The sequence below is a fragment of the Portunus trituberculatus genome, chromosome 50 (genome assembly GCF_017591435.1).
Source record: "Portunus trituberculatus isolate SZX2019 chromosome 50, ASM1759143v1, whole genome shotgun sequence".
NCBI classification, from domain to species: Eukaryota; Metazoa; Arthropoda; class Malacostraca; order Decapoda; family Portunidae; genus Portunus; species Portunus trituberculatus.
In genome coordinates, this window is record NC_059304.1 from 7,684,944 (window position 1) to 7,699,943 (window position 15,000).

The window sequence follows — 15,000 nt, forward strand, 5'->3', positions numbered from 1 at the left end:
GTAACTCTTCTGATTATAGTAAATTCTTTTACTATCTAACTTCCAAAGTGAAGCACATTCTATCCCTCTACCGCGGAGATTTCCATCCTTGGAGATTTCAATGTTCCCCACCAGCTTTGGCTTTCCTCTCCCTTCACTGACCACCCTGGTGAGCTAGCTTTCAACTTTGCTATCATCCATGACCTAGAGCAGTGGTTCCCAAACTGGGGGCCATGGCCACCTGGGGAACCTACAGCAGAATGTAGGGGGCCATAATCTGAGGCTATGCATAAATAAAACCAAAGGAGTTTAGCGGGTAGATAGCCAGTGGAGGGAACTTACAGGTTCGGTACAGAGATTTGTGCAATGTCTTGCTGCCAGACACGAGTAATACGTACGTCCCATTTTTTTTTTTTTTTTTTTGTATAATTACATTTTTTCATCTGATTATGTGTTCTTGACAAAACAAGACATGGGGATGTATTAGGGAAGCTAAATAATTTTAACTGAACATAAAGGCTTCCTAAGTTATGTATTCTGTATGATAACCTGGTCTTGAATCTTACCTATCAGCAAGGAAACAAGGATGTTCATATTATTCAGTTAAGCCCACACATTCACAGTTGCAACATTGATTACAGTATGTGCCTCCCCATATAATCAGTTTCGTCCCACGTGTGAATACTTCAGTTACAGCCAACATCAATACCACTTTAATGGTAAATGATTTTAACTTTTTTGTAACGTAAAATTTAACTTCCTTTCAACCTCATATTTACGATTTTATTATTCTAATTTTGGGTAATAACATATGTTAGCGGTGTTAGAAATAGCAGTTTTTCTTTGTGCATTGCAGGTACAGTGATGGCTTCTAATAAGAAACGCAACAATGATGACAAATACCTGGATTTTGGATTTACAAGCATCACTGATAAAGGTGTAGTGAAGCCTCAGTGTGTGATTTGTCACAAAATACTCACAGCTGAATCACTAAGGCCCTAGCTTAGATTACATCTGGAAACCAAGCATCCTCAACATGTTGGCAAAGATCGTTCCTTCTATAGTCAACAAGAATTGAGCATGAAGAGACAACGACTTTCTTTCATCAACAAAATGCTGCCGTAGTGGAGGCATCATTTCTTGTATCCCTTGTAATAGCAAAACAGAAGCCACACACAATTGGGGAGTAATTAATTTTGCCATGCGCCAAGAGAATGGTAAAGCTTGTTTTTGGTGAGAAAAGTGCTGAAAAGCTGAATACTATTTCACTCAAATAATACAGTGCAACGCCGAATATCCCAAATATCTGATGATATCAAAGAGCAGGTGGTACAGGAAATTAAAAGAGCTGGATTATTCAGTATTCAACTCGATGAGTCCACTGACGTCCAGTCCTACTCACAACTTATGGCTTTTGTAATGTATGTTCATGATGAGGATCTGAAGGAGGAATTCTTGTTTTGTGAACCTCTTGAACAATCTACAAAAGGTGAAGATGTAATGCAGAAACTTACAGAATTCTTTGAATCTGAAGGTCTTGACTGGGGCAAACTCTGTGGGATATGCACAGACAGGGCTCCAGCCATGTTGGGTTGTCAGTCAGGTTTTGTTACAAGAGTTATACAAAAAGCACCAAATGCTATCCCTCTTCACTGCATGATCCACTGGCAAGCTCTTGCATCAAAAACGCTACCCTCAGAATTACAGGACACTCTGAATACAATTATAAAGACAGTTAACTTTATAAAAGGTAGTGCTCTTAACACACGCCTTTTCAAGAAACTCTGCCAAGATATGGATGCAGCTCATGAAACCCTCCTATTTCATACAGCAGTTCGCTGGCTATCAAAAGGAAATGTAGTTCAGCGTGTATTTGAGCTCAGAGAAGAGATCAGCCTCTTTCTCAGAATACAGAACAAGCAAGATTTGCTGTCAGCATGGTCTGCAGATAGCTTCGAAATACGGCTATCCTATCTTGTTGACATATTTAGACAGTTGAACACACTGAACCTGGAACTCCAATGGAAAGGAAGCTTGATAATCGATTTTGTGGACAAAATCAAAGCTTTTATTCGTAAGATGGAGAATTGGAATGGGAAACTTGGCAATGCTGGAGACAGTGTCAGAAATTGCAGAGGAGTGTGATTCATCTACGCAGAACTTGATTACCCAACATCTTGAGGCCTTGGAAGGGGAATCTAAAAGATACTTCCCAGATATCCAAAGCCTAACTTCTCGGCTAGTAAGGGCCCCCTTCACTGCTCCAGTGACATGCATTCCTGATGACAATGATAATGGCTAAAAACTGAGCTGTTGACACTTCAGGAGGATTCAGGAGCCAAGATGAAGTTTGAAACTGAATCTCTCACAGTATTTTGGTCATCAATGGCAGCTTCATACCCAAACTTATGTGACTTAGCTACGCTGTTTGATATTTGTCGGCCAGTCGGCTGAAAATTTTGAACAGGTTCAAAATTTTTGCCCCGATGCCCGGACATCCCCCGCAACGCCCGCATGCGCCGTATGTTGCCCGATGACCCACAAAACACCCCGATCACGCACGATTGATGTCCCGATAGTGTTTTTTCGTCCCCCGATGCCAAATTTCAGCCATCGTGCCTGTCGGGGCACCACGATCGTGTATGTGTGAGTCCAGCGCCACCTCCTACCATTTTCATCAACTTATTCCTGTGAGGTTGCATTCTCTCAACTCCTCCACATTAAAACGAAATATCGCAACAAACTTGAAGTGAAGCATGACCTACGGTGTGCTTTAAGTGAAACAAAACCAAGAATCAAGAAGCTTGTTGATATTCTGCAACATCACCCTTCATTCTGAGTGGAATGGGAATTCAAGTGAAGGAAACATGAACCTGGCATGAACATTCAGATGCAAATGATCTGGGAGGAGTTGTGTGTGTGTGGCTACTGAAGGCAATGATTGTGGCAGTTAATTATGACTCCCTATGAGAGCATTTCATTTAAGAATTACAAAGTTATCAAATTTGTAAGATTCAAAGATCAGATCACATTGCGTAGGATTAATACACTTTTTCAATTCAGTGGAATTTCTTTGTTTGTTTCTTTTCTTTTTGCTTATTGCTGAAACAGCTTTTCGCAATAATGCAATTTTTAATTACTCTACATATATGTATGAATTTTTATGCGCATTATATTACTTCTTTAGTACCATTTCAATAATTATATGAGATTCAGCAAAGGCAAGATACAAATTTCTTTATTAATACTTAACAAAAGAAAAAAATGGAATTAATAAGATTACAGGATTTGCTTAAGTGGTTTTTATATGGACCTAATGAGCGTAGAACTATAGACAGTCACGGTAGTCACCGGCTATGATTGTTTTTTTGGGGGGGCATGGAAAAGGATCATGTATGAAAAGTGGGTAACGACCAGAAAAAGTTTGGGAACCACTGAGTCCTAGAGCAACTGGTGCAACACCCTACTAGTATTTTTGATCTTCTTGGAGATACGCCCAATTAACATTTATGACCTTTTCCGTTTTTCTAATCCTTCTGTTTATGCTGTTACCCTCTCTTCTCCGTTGGGCTCCTCCGATCACAATTTCATTCTTGCCTCTGCCAATGGGGAGACATGAGGAGATATTATGCTGATTTTCCCTGGAATGATTACTGTTTCCGTTTCAAGAGACCCATCTCTTTGTGCTGAACGCACAACAGATAATGTCTGACATGGGGGCGTATATTCCTCATTCTTTTTCTTAACCTAAACCTTTTAAACCTAGATTTAACACAGACTGTTCTCGTGCTATACATGATAGAGAGGTTGCCCACAAAAGGTACTTGAGCCTTCCATCACCTGCGTCTTATGCACTTCACATCTCTGCTCGGAATCATGCCAAGTCTGTTCTCAAACTTGCCAAACACTCCTTTACAAAAGAGAAAATGTCAAAATCTTTCAAACTCTAACTCCCCTCGAGACTTCTGGCATCGAGCCAAAAACATCTCTAATAACTTTACTTCTTCATCTTTCCTTTCGTTATTTCGTTCTGATGACACCACTGCCATCTCATCTGTTTCTAAAGCTGGACTCTTCTTTCAAACCTTTGCTAACAACTCCACCTTGGATGATTATGGGCCTATCCCTCCCCCTCCTCCTCCCTCTGACTATTTCATACCTTCGACTAAAGTTTTTCGTAATCATGTTTTTCATACTCTCGCTAGCCTAAACACTCGGAAGGCTTATGGACCTAATGGGCACTTTCTATTGTTCTCGGACCCCTCGGACCCCAAAGCGCGCATGGTTCCACTGTACCACGGCGGCCAACCGTTCTATTGCTGCAGTGGTAGACGTCCACTGTTCTCCTAAATCTAACGGTGGTGTTCCTCAGAGTTCTGTCCTGTCACCCACTCTCTTTCTATTATTCATTAATGATCTTCTTAACAAAACTTCTTGTCCTATCCACTCCTACGCTGATGATACCACCCTTCATATTTCTACGTCCTTTCAGAAACAACCAACCCTTCAGGAAGTCAACAGATCACGCAGGGACGCAACAGAACTGCTGACTTTTGATCTTTCCAAGATTTCTGAGTGAGGCAGAGAAAACTTAGTAGTGTTCAATGCCTCAAGAATTAAATTCCTCCATCTATCAAATCGAAACAATTTTCCAGACAACTATCCCCTCTTCTTCAATGACACTCAGTTGTCCCCATCTTCTACACTGAATATTCTAAGTCTGTCATTTACTCATAATATAAACAAGAAACTTCATATCTCATCTCATGATAAAACAACTTCTCTGAAGTTAGGCGCTCTGAGGCGTCTCCGCCATTTTTTCTCGACCCTCCAAATGCTAACTTAGTATAAGGGCCTTATCCGTCCTTTTGTGGAGTACTTTTCCAAGTTTTGGGGGGATAGGGTAGAATCAAAAGCTTTTCGTCTCATAAACTAACCTCCTCCGACTGACTGTCTTCAGCCTCTTTCTCACCGCCGAAATGTTGCACCTCTTTCTATCTTTTAACGCTATTTTCATGCTAACTGCTCTTCTGATCTTGTTAACGTCATGCCTTCCCTCCTCCTGTGGCCTATAGCTGCACACGGATTTCTTCTTCCTCACACCGCTATTCTGTCCAACTCCCTAATGAAAGAGTTAACAAGTACTCTCAATTAATCATACCTTTGTCTGGTAAACTCTGGAGCTCCCTGCCTGCTTCTGTATTTCCATCTTCCTACGATTTGACTTCTTTTAAAGAGGTTTCAAGTTATTTCTCCCAGACTTTTTGGCTAACTCTATTGATCTTTAAGGGAACTGGCAATCAAGTGGGTCTTTTTTTTTTTCTTGTTACTCTTGCATAAAAGAAAAGAAAAAACGCTGGCGACATAAATTTTTTTTAATAATGCTGGCGATCTCCGCAATCTAGGCTCAATATTTGGCGTTTGTGATAACTTTCTGCTACACTAGAAAGAACAGTGAAACAACTACCCCAACACACACACACACACACACTCACACATACCTCGCCGCCGCTGGATCCTCCAGGGGTCCTGCTGACGTCGTAAGGATTGACGGTGCGGCCATTCAAAAGATTGTAGGACTCTACCCACACTGCAAGCTCTGGTACGTTGGTAACGGCCATCGGAATGGCGCCTGGAAATACACACAGGGATTAGAAGAAAAAGTATAAATAGAAACTGATGTCCGGAAAGAATCAGCCAGAGTAGCAATAAACGCAAGTAAGCATCATGATGAAGCCTCACCTGCCTCTCGGAGTCTGCCCACCACTTCGGCATCCCGCGAAGCCTTCACACCCTGCCGGCACACCAACCCTACAGCGTTACTCAGTCCTGCAAACACACCATCGTCTACACTCCCTGTTGCATTATGTTTTAGAGACTGTGGTGTAAGAGTGACTCAATATGATACACTTTGGAACATTTTATTTTTAACTCCATATCTCGTTCAGACAGCTCAGAAATATCCAACAGAGAGAGAGAGAGAGAGAGAGAGAGAGAGAGAGAGAGAGAGAGAGACTACGACCATTGGTTTGTGGAATATGGTAATCTTGTTCCAAGTTGTAGAAAGACAAACAGTTTATCGCACACAAGGAAAAACAGCGTGAGATATCCTGCCACCCTAGTCCTGAACAAAATATTATGTCCATACACCACTCACTCACCCTTCACCATGATGGTTTCTTTAGAAGTGAATGGTACCCCAAGAAGCGGTTGAGTGCGACCGATCTCCTCTAGTTCCTCCTGCGTGCATGCATCAAGCCGCTGGTCCACTTCCCGTGCCTCTTGCAGGGCAGCCTTGAAACGTTCATCTACGACAGCGTTGATGATAGGGTTCACTGCCTCGATGCGCCGTTGAAAAGCTTCCATGACGGATACAGCGCTCCTCTGGGAAAAGGAAAGGAGATACGTGGTATAACTTCTTAGATCAATATAATCGTGGTAAACCAACCATCGAAATTAATATATATATCATATTTCATGTAATACATCTCTTAACAAACTCCAACTGAACTTTCTTTCATAGTTCAGAAGCAAGTTCATCACAAGCTATGAATCTTGGAAAGCAAAACAAAACTACAAATTCCAGGATGAGCGATGAGAAGGTGAGATCAAGCTTGTTTGTGACTAATTTATCGCAGCGCCACGTGGCTTCCTTTCTCATCAGCACAAAACAAATTAACAACCTTCCTCTGTCGTATCCAGAGCGCCAAGGTACGGGCAGACTGCATCAACGCAGGGTCGTCTATGGGAGGCAACAGCAACTTGGTGGGTCCCCCTAATGCCCAGAGAAGCCTGAACACGCAGCGCACCACCCACAGGTACAGCCGCGTCAGGAGGGAGATGAGAAAACTGTACAGAAAAAAAAGAAGTTAAATGTTGTCATTTAGCCTCAGAAAAGAGCTAGAGAAGCACGGCAAAACCAAGCCAATTAACGACTCATCCATCAAATCAATTACCCTGATCTGTCTTCCCTTTCTTCTCTCTGTATTTCTCAAATAATCATTAAGGTGAGATTATCACAACAACCTACGGTCGCTCATCTCACTGGCGTTATTCATATGGCAGATTAGCTACGCGCGCCCTTAACTACAAAGTGTTGCGGCACTCTTTCCGTTATGAGTAGTGACTTGCACTGAGCAAGTTCAAGGAATTGATGCGGTGTCGAAGCAGGTGATATGTGTGTGTGTGTGTGTGTGTGTGTGTGTGTGTGTGTGTGTACTAAGTTTAACTAGTTGTATTGTACGGGGTTCGAGTGGGGCTCAAAGTGTCCTGTCTCCATATCTCCATTTATCCAAGTTTTTCTTTAAAGTTATGCACATTATGTGCTGTAACAACTTCATCACTCAATGCATTTCACTTTTCCACTGTTGTATGTGGAAAACTGCATTTTCCAATATTCTTCAAACACTGCCTCATCCTAACCTTCTTTACATGTCCTCTTGTCCTTCTAACTTCTTCTTTCACCAGCACCAGGTCTTCCTTGTCTATTTTTCTAATGCCTTTTTTTTTCATGTTATGGCCTATAGCGCCTGTAGGCATACTTGAAGAGTATATGTGGGAAGCACTGTTCAGCTTCCGCCCATTAGTGGCACAAGCAATTTTGTTCATAGCAGTACCCATATTAAGCTAATTGTGATGGTAAAGGTAGTCATGAAACGAGTATTTTGGCATCTTATAACATGAGTAAAGCCAGACTAGCCAGTATGTTTGGTGGTAGGGTGAGGCAGCGCATTATTAGGGGAGGCGGGGCGGGAGTCAGGGGTGGAATTCACGAAGCTTTAATAACAGGCTAGCGACGTGAGTTGTTTGTAATCAACAACGTCGTACCAAAACGGTATACTCAAATGCCTAAAATGTTGTTAGGTTGTTGTTGTTAACAATCAACGCGCGTCGGTAATAACAACACCTCCCGAGGTGTTGTAAAGGCATTGCTATCTCTTATATAAATATTCATGTACACAAAATAGGCTCTTTTTTTTTGCCTCACCCAAGCTTTACCATCCAAGATATAATGACTTTGTGATGCTCAAAATGAAATCTTACATAAAACGGCGAAAGTAAATGTCAAGATGAGAGTGCAAATTTGCCGCCTGATAGACGCGCGCCAATTTGTTCCCGCCGCCACCACCACAAGTTTCCCTTGCTTTATTATGGAAGTCATCGCTGCCCGTTTCTACTGTCGTGTCTTAAGGAGAGAAAGGCGATTCCGTGATCGCCTGGACCCTTTGGCCCTCAGCGATGGTGAGCTGCTGCTCAAGTATCGCTTACCGCGGCAGGAGCTAATCCTCCTGTTCAAGGAAATGGAGCCTCTACTTCAGTGGTTCCCAAACTATCTTACCTGACGCCCCCTTCTTCCTTCCAGTAGACCCGCACGCCCCCCCCTCCCACTTCCTCTTTTGCTCATGTGAACTTATTTTATTTTATTGCATTTATTTCTTAGCATTGTTCAGGAAAACAGATCTCTGTTTGTATTAAATTTTAATAATGAAAGCCACTCAAACAAATAATAGTACATTCCAGAGAGACATTTTGATTTTATTATTCTTATAATCTATTAAAACATTTTTTTTAGCAGATGACTTCACGCCCCCCTTGAATTCTCTTTACGCCTCCCTAGGGGGGCGCGCCCCCCAGTTTGGGAACCACTGCTCTACTTAGAAGGAGGACAAACGAAGCCATGCATTGCCTGTGCACACACAGGTACTGCTGGCCATGAGGTTATTTGCAAGCGCATGCCTCTTTTCAGAGCGTCATTGGAGACACTGCTGGTAAGATATTTATGCTTATTGTTGTTCCATGTAGTTTGATAAAGTCCTTCTCTTGGCCTTGATACTGGCCTATTTTCTTACGTTCTTTTGCATATGTTCTTTCACGTTCTTTCACATTCGCCGAAAATAGAAATACAAGGTGGGAGAGAAGTGCCCTCAGGATCCTGGGGAGAGAAGTCAGGAGAAATTTTGCCATCTTGAGACTTCATCAGTCTGCATTAGCAAAATTCAGCACTTGCTATTTTGGCGGAGTTTGTCATCATGAAATAACAAACTTCAAGAGTGGCTGTATTTTCAACTATTTAGACAGTTTTCACTTTTGCGCAAAAAGCTGTAAACATTGTCACGTGACTTTCTCAGCGAGCGGGAATGCAAATGCCGCCTCATGATTGGCTGCCTTTACTCGTGACGTCACAGGTTAAACTGGTAAGATTGGCATCGGGGAGCCGGTGAACAATAACAATAAAAAAAAAACACTGCAGGTTCAACTGGTGAGGAAATGCAAAGGGGCACTTTAAAAGCTATTTTAATAACCCATAATGAAACTGACACACATAGATATAACATGAAACATGACAACACATAGATATAACATGAAACACAGGAAAATGACATACACATATACATATAACACAGAAATAAATACAACAATAAAGAACCCAACTTAATACCTAACAATAATCCTAATCCTATATGGAGGCAATGTGGAAAACACGGACGAGGGGAAGTGATACTTATGCGGTGTCGCAGTGGTGAAGTGCTGGGTGATGGTTGATCCCACGGTAGTCCAAGAGGCGTTGTGTTCACTGGTTGAGGCCTGGACCTCGACTGACTTCCAGAAAGCCAAGAGCTGGCTTAACACTTCCGGTTGAGTCGAATGGGGCCGCGTGAATCCAACTTCGGGACAGTAGCGGGCTTCATGAGACGGTGACGTGGAGGGTTCATGAGACGGTGGCGTGGAAGGTTCATGAGACGGTGACGTGGAAGGGAGGTGGAGAGGTGGCGAACGAGGTAACAAGCGGAGGAGGTGATGGTAGTGGAGTATGTTACGGGCGGGCCGTAACATTTCCTCCCCCCTAAGACCTCCGTAATGGGCTCATGAAGGAGGTGAGACGGGAGATCTTGATAAGGCGTCGGCGATGATGTTGTCCACCCCTTGATATGGTGGACTTCAAGTTGAAGGGTTGAGTTAACAAGGCCCACCTAAGAATGCGTTGGTTTCGGTTCTTCATGGCGTGAAGGAAGGCCAGAGGATTGTGATCGGTGAAGACCTTCGTAGTTTGAGGACCAGGATGAAGGTAGCACTCAAAACGTTGGAGCGCCAGGACGAGTGCCAGAGCCTCCTTCTCGATGGTGGAGTAGTTGAGTTGATGTTTCTTCAGCTTGGCGGAGTGATAGGCGATGGGATGGAGGATGCCGCTTGTGGGGTCCGTTTGTAGTAGGACAGCACCCACTCCAACTCCACTCGCGTCCACTTGTAGATGGAAGGGGCGGGAGTGATCTGGCGTCCAGACCACTGGTTCCGAGGAGAGGAACGCCTTGAGATGTTGGAAGGCTTGGTCACAGGTCGGGGTCCAGTGGAAGGGGACGGAAGTGCTGATAAGGTCCGTCAGGGGCGGCCAGGGTGGAGAAGTTCCTACAGAATCGTCTGTAGAAACCAGCCATCCCCAAGAACCTCATGAGAGCTTTCCTGGTGGTAGGGACAGGGAAGCCAAGGATGGCCTCCACGTTGGCTCTCTTGGGGCGAACCTTGCCGTTCCCCACCACATGTCCCAGGTAGACCACCGTAGACTTCCCGAAGGTGGACTTGGCCAGGTTGATTGTAAGCCCGGCTTCCTGCAACCGACCCATCAGCCTCCGAAGACGGGTCAGATGTGTCACCCAGTCGTCCGAAGTCACCACCAGGTCGTCCAGATAGGCAGATGTTCCCTCCAAGTCCTGGGTGATGTAATTTATAGCCCTCTGGAAGGTGGCGGGAGCATTAGACAAGCCAAAGGGCATCACTGTGTATTGGTATAGTCCGAAGGGGGTGATGAAGGCGGATATTATTTGGGCCTCGTCCGAGAGGGGAATCTGGTAGTAACCTTTAAGTAAGTCTATAGTGGTTACAAATTTGGCTACTCCTATACTATCTATAAGGTCCTCTATCAAGGGCAATGGGTAGGAGTCTGGCACCGTCACTTTATTTAATTTCCTGTAGTCGGTGCAAAATCGACTACTACCATCTGGCTTAGATGTTAACAGGCAGGGAGAAGCCCAGGGGATATACTAGGTTCTGCAAGGTGATGACAGAGCAGATAGTCTACCTCTTTTTTCATCAAGTCTCTTTTAATGGGTGAAATGCGATAGGCTGGTTGTCTTATAGGCTTGATGTCATTAGATATTAATGTTATGTCATGTTGGATAGTATTACAAAGTCCTGGAAGGTCACCTGTGATTTCTGAAAAGTCTAGCAATAACTTTTTAAGATCAGACTGTTGTGAAGGTGTTAAGGAAAGAAACACCTCATCAAGGTTGGACATGATTTGGCTGTTTGAGGGGCGTCCTTTAGGTGACGAGAAGAGGAATTCGATGTCGGACTCTTCCTCGGGGGGCACAGGACCAGACTCCTTCCCTACCAGACATACAGGTACAGTGCGAGACAAGTCGTCCTCTGGTTCTCTGGAGTGGTAAGGTTTCATTAGATTAATATGAACTAGTTGGGAATCCTTACGACGGTCAGGAGTGTGGACCACATAATTTAATGGACTTAGTTTTTGAGCCACAACATAAGGTCCCATGAACTTACTGTGAAGAGCATTGCCTGGAGTGGGAGAAAAGTAAAACCTTGTCTCCTGGTTTGAAACTTCTCATGACAGATTTGGGAAGAGAATTTTGTTGCATTTTAGTTTGAGATTTGAGGAAGTTTGATTTAGCAAAAGATCTGACTTCACTGATTTTATTCTTAAGGTTACTGATGTAGTCAGACACACTGGGGCTTGAAGGAGTATTTTGAGTAAACCATTGATCCTTTAATATTTTGAGAGGCCCCCTGATCTGTCTACCATAGAGTAATTCAAAAGGGAGTAACCTAAAGAATCTTGAGGAGATTCTCTTAAAGCGAAGAGAAGGAAAGAGATACTTTCATCCCAGTCTCCTTGATGCTCCAAGCAATACTTCTTCATCATGGATTTTAATGTTTGGTGAAACCGCTCCAGACAGCCTTGGGATTGGGGTGGTAAGCCGAGGAGGTTACATGGTCGATGTTTAGCTCATTCACTATCTGTTGGAAAAAATTGCTAGTGAAATTGCTACCCTTGTCAGACTGAATTTGTTTTGGAATTCCTACCGAGGTGAAAAATGTATTAGATGTTTTACAATGGTCTTTGATGTGATGTTCTTAAGAGGGAATGCTTCAGGGTACCTGGTAGTGGGATCCATGAGGGTTAACAAATACTGATTCCCTCGTTTGGTTTTGGGTAAGGGCCCTACGCAGTCTAGAATGATCTTTTCGAAGGGCTCCGTCTGAACTGGAATAGGCGTCAGAGGAGCTGGCACAAGGCGTTCGTTAGGCTTACCCACAATTTGACATATGTGACATGTTTTTACATAGTGTGACACATCCTTTTTCATTCCTGGCCAAAAAAATGTTGAAGAGCCTTCTTGTAGGTTTTTGGATGCCTAGATGACCTGACAATCCATCATGAGCTAGTTCTATAATGGCTGGTCTTACAGACAAGGGATGACAACTTGATGTGTTTCTGACCAGGTGTCTAGTTGTTTCAGTTCAGGAGGTCTGTAGGCACGCATCAGGACTCCTTCCTGATAATAAAAACAAGGCAATTTAGACATATCCTTTGTCTCACTGGCAACATGTCTGATCTTAGCCAAAGTGAGATCCTGTTCCTGAGCATTAATCAAATTCTCCTTTGAAATGATGTTATTGTACAAGTTGTCAGTAGAGGCAATCATTGGTGGAGGAGGTGGTGAAAGGGCAGGGGACTTGGACTGAGACCTGGTGACTGCACACACTGGGAAGAAGTGAGGGGATGTTTCGTCCAGGGTCTTAGTGGGACTTTCTGTTAAGGGAGAATCAAGAACAATTAAGTTTGGAACAGCCAAGTTACCCGCAAGATCATTACCCAGTACAAGATGTACCCCGGTACTGGCAGTTCACCAGGTTTAATGGCTACCTCAACCTCTCCTGAAATGAACGGGCACTGTAAGCTAATATTAGCCAAGGGATAGGAGAGCTGTGATTCGAGACCTGTAAGGATCACCTTCTCCCAGTGAAAGCCTGTTTGATGTTAGGGATGACATCTTCCCTTAAGATGGATTGGGCAGCACCTGTATCACGCAGAACCTTGACATTTATTGCCTTGTCTTTACCATCAGTCAGGGACACTTTACCTTGATACATGTACGAGTCATAAAGTTCTAGAGGAGAGTTGACAGGGTTAGCTAGGGCCACTGGTTTCTTGTTCTCAAATGTGTTAGGTTTAGGGGCCACAAAAGAAAGTTGACGTTGAGAGGCCTTGCAATTTGGGTGTCTACATTTCTGGATCGTGTGACCTGGTTTCTTACAGTATGTACACCAGGGGAATTATATGCATTTGGCGAGAATCCGGTCGGCTTACCACCCGCGCCCCAAAACCTTCCCCAAAGGAGGACCTAACATTAGATAGTGAACCACGACCTCTACTACCCAGGGATCCCATCAACAAAGCAAACGCATCAGCCACTTTAGCGGCAGACATAAGATCACTCTCTCCCGTTCTTCCACATGCCTCAGAATATTAAAGGGTAACTTGTTCTTCCATTCTTCCAGGACCATTAGATTGAGCAACTCCGAAAAGGTGGTAATGTTAAGGGCGGCTAACCATTTCTTAAATTGTCTTAGTTTCTCACTAGCAAATTCAACATAGGTGTGAGACTCTGGTTTCACATACTTTCGAAACTGTTGTCTGTATCCATCAGAAGTGATAGAGTAGGCGTCTAGAATGTTACCTTTGATCTCTTCATATTCTACCTCATCACTAAGGCCGTTGTATACCCTATAAGCTTTTCCTACTAGCTTAGGGACAAGGAGAGACACCCACTGATCCTTGGGCCATTTATTCCTATTAGCAATGCTCTCAAAAGCGCGAAATGACCCGTCAACATCAGATTCATCAAAAGGGGGAACTAGCGGAGCAGCTGTAGCAGGATTAAAGCTTGCTAACTTTTTCTTTATATCTATTTCTTCCCCTCTAAACTTAGCGTCATTTCGTAGGGCTAACTCCTGAATTTCTAACTCTTTCTCCTGCCTTTTAAGTTGTAACTGAAATTCTCTCTCTTCCTTTTCTGCCTGTAGTTGCATTTGTTTTTCCTGTAGTTGCATTTCTTTTCGCTTCTTTTTCTGCCTGTAGTTGCATTTGTTTTTCATGCATCCGGTATTCTAGTTTAAGCTTCTCAATTTCCCACTGACTTATCCTACTCTTATCCTGTTCTTCCTGGGGACTGTGTTAGATGTTAAAAACCAACAAAAAAAAAAAATGATAAGCAAATTACTTAAGTGAGGAACTTGGCAGAGTGATAATAAAGGCAACCTTGAAAATTATCTAGATTATACTTAAGTAAACACTTATGAGTACAATCACTAATGAGGGGGTAAACTAGAGAAGTGAGGGGATTGAGGGTTCGCATGAACATATGATGATCCCAACACTTGGATAACACTTATTACACACCTGCCTATGTGCAAAAAATAGAGATAAGTGCTATCGGTGAACACGCCTTTCTACCTGGTTTCCTGCTCTACCACTGCTATGCGAAACCAATGAAAGTCACGAAGCACTTTTAACCCAAAAGGAGCCACTTGATCGCACAAAGGTAAATTTAAACCACACGCAGAGTAAGTCACAGAAAAAAACACATCAAAGTCACAACACCACAGAAACACAAGAAAAAATAATGTAATCACAGAAAAAAAGTCACTGGAAAAATGGAACACTGAACATGGGTTATAATGGTATTGTTACGTTCACCGGTTAAACGGGTAAGATTGGCGTCGGGGAGCCGGTGAACAATAACAATAAAAAAAAAACACTGCAGGTTCAACTGGTGAGGAAATGCAAAGGAGGCACTTTAAAAAGCTATTTTAATAACCCAATATTGAAACTGACACACATATAGATATAAAATGAAACTGACATACACAGATATATAACATGAAACACAGGAAAATGACATACACATATACATATAACACAAGAGGTGTTCTATATGCATACTT

The 15,000-nt window shown here is 43.1% G+C and overlaps 1 protein-coding gene across 2 annotated transcripts in view; it reads right to left on the minus strand.

The window, feature by feature from the left end:
- LOC123499632 (fatty-acid amide hydrolase 2-A-like) overlaps positions 1 to 15,000 on the minus strand; it is a 37,833-nt gene that overhangs the window by 10,973 nt on the left and 11,860 nt on the right. For both annotated transcript variants that reach the window (XM_045247958.1, XM_045247959.1), the window contains exons 2-5: positions 6,663 to 6,828; positions 6,141 to 6,363; positions 5,722 to 5,808; positions 5,481 to 5,611 (exon numbers count right to left, since the gene is read on the minus strand). In XM_045247958.1, coding sequence (XP_045103893.1) covers positions 5,481 to 5,611; positions 5,722 to 5,808; positions 6,141 to 6,363; positions 6,663 to 6,828 — 607 coding nt within the window. The remainder of the gene's footprint in view (positions 1 to 5,480; positions 5,612 to 5,721; positions 5,809 to 6,140; positions 6,364 to 6,662; positions 6,829 to 15,000) is intronic.